The sequence below is a fragment of the Arachis hypogaea genome, chromosome 19 (assembly GCF_003086295.3).
Source record: "Arachis hypogaea cultivar Tifrunner chromosome 19, arahy.Tifrunner.gnm2.J5K5, whole genome shotgun sequence".
In the NCBI taxonomy this organism is placed as follows: Eukaryota; Viridiplantae; Streptophyta; class Magnoliopsida; order Fabales; family Fabaceae; genus Arachis; species Arachis hypogaea.
The window spans coordinates 1,118,610-1,121,267 of record NC_092054.1 but is presented as its reverse complement, the minus strand read 5'-3'; the positions used below and the strand labels follow the sequence as shown (position 1 = coordinate 1,121,267).

Sequence of the window (2,658 nt, the reverse complement as noted above, 5' to 3'; positions counted from 1 at the left end):
CTTATGATGTGGAAAAACAGATGGAAAATTTGTTGAAAGAAATTCAGACCAACAAAAACAAAAGAAAAGTAAGTTTTAGTGAATAGGGTGGTGATGAGGTAGAGGATGCAATTGATGAAGCAATAGCTCAAGAAGAACATCAGCGTACTTCGGGTTAACAAGTGGTTGGAGGCGATCCATAAAAGAAAGTCAAAGTCATTCCTCCTATGTTTGCACCAAGAACAACTCCAGGAGCTCAACCATGTCTTAAAAGTGTTTTACAAAACAAAGAGGCAATACACGAGGTTGATAAACGGTTTGCTCGGTGGCTTTTGGATTGTGAAATTTTATTTAATACTGTGATGTCACCATTTTTCCAAGATATGTTGGATGGTGTTGCTGGTATTGGACCTAGTTACAAGGGTCCTTCTTATGATAAGTTAAGGGTTCACTTGTTGGCTTATCTTAAAAGAGAATGGCAAATGCTAGTTGATAGTTATAGGTGTGCATAGAAAGAAACTAGAGGTACCCTCATGGCTAATGGTTGGACAGATCAAAGACAAAGAACATTAATCAATTTCCTGATGTATTATTCTAAAGGTTTGTGCTTTGTGAAATCAATAGATGCTTCCAGTATCCTAAAAAATGCTTCACACTTGTGTAATTTGTTTTCTAGGGTGATTGAATGAATTGGCCCTAATGATATTGTGAATGTAGTGACCGATAATACGGCCAATTATGTTGCTGCTGGTAGGCTTATCAATAAAAAAATGATAATATCTATTGGTCACCATGTGCTGCTCATTGCCTTAATCTTATTTTAAAAGATATAAGCATTATGGCGCATATTTCTAACCTTGCAACACGTGCTTCATATATCACAGTATTTGTGTACAATCATATGGTTTTTTATCTTGGCTAAGAAAAAGACTTGATTGGATAGAAATTGTACGTCCTAGTGCAACCTATTTTGCAACTGTGTTTATCACATTGAAGAGCATCTTTGACCGTAAAAATAATTTGCAAACATAGATTGTAGATTCATTTTTCACTGGTCACAAATTAGAAATGAGTGCTACTGGTAGAGCTGTGAGTGCTATTATTTTGGATTGTAAATTTTGGAATGATTGGTTTACTGCATGTAAACTTGTGGGCCCTCTGATTAAATTGCTGAGGCTTGTTGATGCTGATGACAAACCATCTTTGGGATATGTTCATGAAGGAATGCTAAGGGAAGAATATACAATTAAAGAGATGTTTAAGCAAAACAAGACTACATATCAGCCGTACACAGATATTATCAACTCAAGATGGGACATGCATTTGAAGAAAGATCTTCATGCGGCAGCTTACTTCCTGAATCCTTCATTCTTTTTTAATGAAAATTATAAAGAAGCACCTAATGTTATGCGAGGTTTGCTTGATCTTGTTACCTTGTATTGCAAGTGTAACAATTTAGATTCAGTTGAGGCAATAAAAGAAATACATTTATATAGAAATCGAAAAGAAAGCTTTGATAGACCAGAAGCTATTCGAGCTGCATCTAAACTTAAGCCTGGTAAGAATATTTGAATATTTGTTTAACTAATAGTAACTTGTTTTATGCTTATGTTTTTAATTGATAACTTCTAATATGTTATGTTTTTATGATTGGTAGATGAATGGTGGAGGTTATTCTGTAGCTCTGCTCCATGTTTACAAAAGATAGTTGTTCGCATTCTTAGTCAAGCATCTGCTTCTTCTGAGTGTGAGAGAAATTGGAGTCCTTTTTACCAGATTCATACAAAAAGAAGAAATAGATTGGAGCATGATAAACTGAATAACATTGTTTATGTTACTTATAATTTGCGTCTTAAATCCATGTAATATATGTTTCATGAAATATCATATTGTTTCATACGTAATCTTTATCATAACAAATTTGTAAATTATTAATTCTTCATATATTGTATTTAACATTTTAGGAAGGAAAAAAAAAGAAAGCAAAAGATACAATATGATCCAATTAATTATGAAAGCATCAGTCTAGTTGACTTTTGGGTGATTGAAGAGGTTGTAGAGAAAGAGCCTGATCTTCCTAGTAATGTGGATGACTTATTGCGTGAGTATAGTATTATAGTTTATTTTCTAATGATTTATAGAATGTTTTTAGTTTATAATATAATGATAACATGTGTATTTTATTAGGTGAAATTGATGCTGATTTATATCAAAGTGGCGGTGGTAGCAGTGGTCTTTATGCTGCATCGATCTTTTGATTCTTCTGCTCAAGAGGGTGAAAATGAATGTGAAGATGATCTCACCGAAGCAAATTTGCAATAAGTTCTTGCGGATTTTGATGATTGATAAATCATGATGTTGGGATTTAATATTTAGATATGCTTTTTTATTATTTAATTTTGAACTTGTATTTTGATAAAATTATATAAATTTTGTTGATGATATTTTATGTAGTGTTTTAAAGTTCGAAGATATTTTAAGATTTATATTAAACTATAATTATATTTTAGGATATTTATTTATAATTTATTTATTATTCTATTTTAAAACAATTTTTTCGGTTAAATCACCACTTGAACCGATTAAACCAATAAATCAATAAACTATAACTAAAACAGTTTGATGACCAGTCCAATTTTTAGAAGCTTGAGTGCAACATAATACTAGTCATAGGTGGGG

General features: G+C 31.9%; 1 protein-coding gene across 1 annotated transcript; it reads left to right on the top strand.

Annotated features, from left to right (window-relative positions):
- The first annotated feature begins 1,047 nt into the window (after positions 1–1,047).
- LOC112775855 (uncharacterized) lies at positions 1,048–2,237 on the top strand. The gene is made up of 4 exons (XM_025819750.1): positions 1,048–1,537; positions 1,637–1,841; positions 2,004–2,080; positions 2,167–2,237. The coding sequence occupies exons 1-4, from the start codon at positions 1,048–1,050 to the stop codon at positions 2,235–2,237; spliced, it is 843 nt and encodes a 280-aa protein (XP_025675535.1).
- Positions 2,238–2,658: the final 421 nt, after the last annotated feature.

Coding starts and splice junctions, on each gene's coding strand:
- LOC112775855 (XM_025819750.1), top strand. CDS start 1,048: ATGAGTGCTACTGGTAGAGCTGTGAGTGCTATTATTTTGGATTGTAAA. Junction 1,538..1,636: donor TGCATCTAAACTTAAGCCTG/GTAAGAATATTT, acceptor TATGATTGGTAG/ATGAATGGTGGAGGTTATTC. Junction 2,081..2,166: donor TAATGTGGATGACTTATTGC/GTGAGTATAGTA, acceptor GTATTTTATTAG/GTGAAATTGATGCTGATTTA.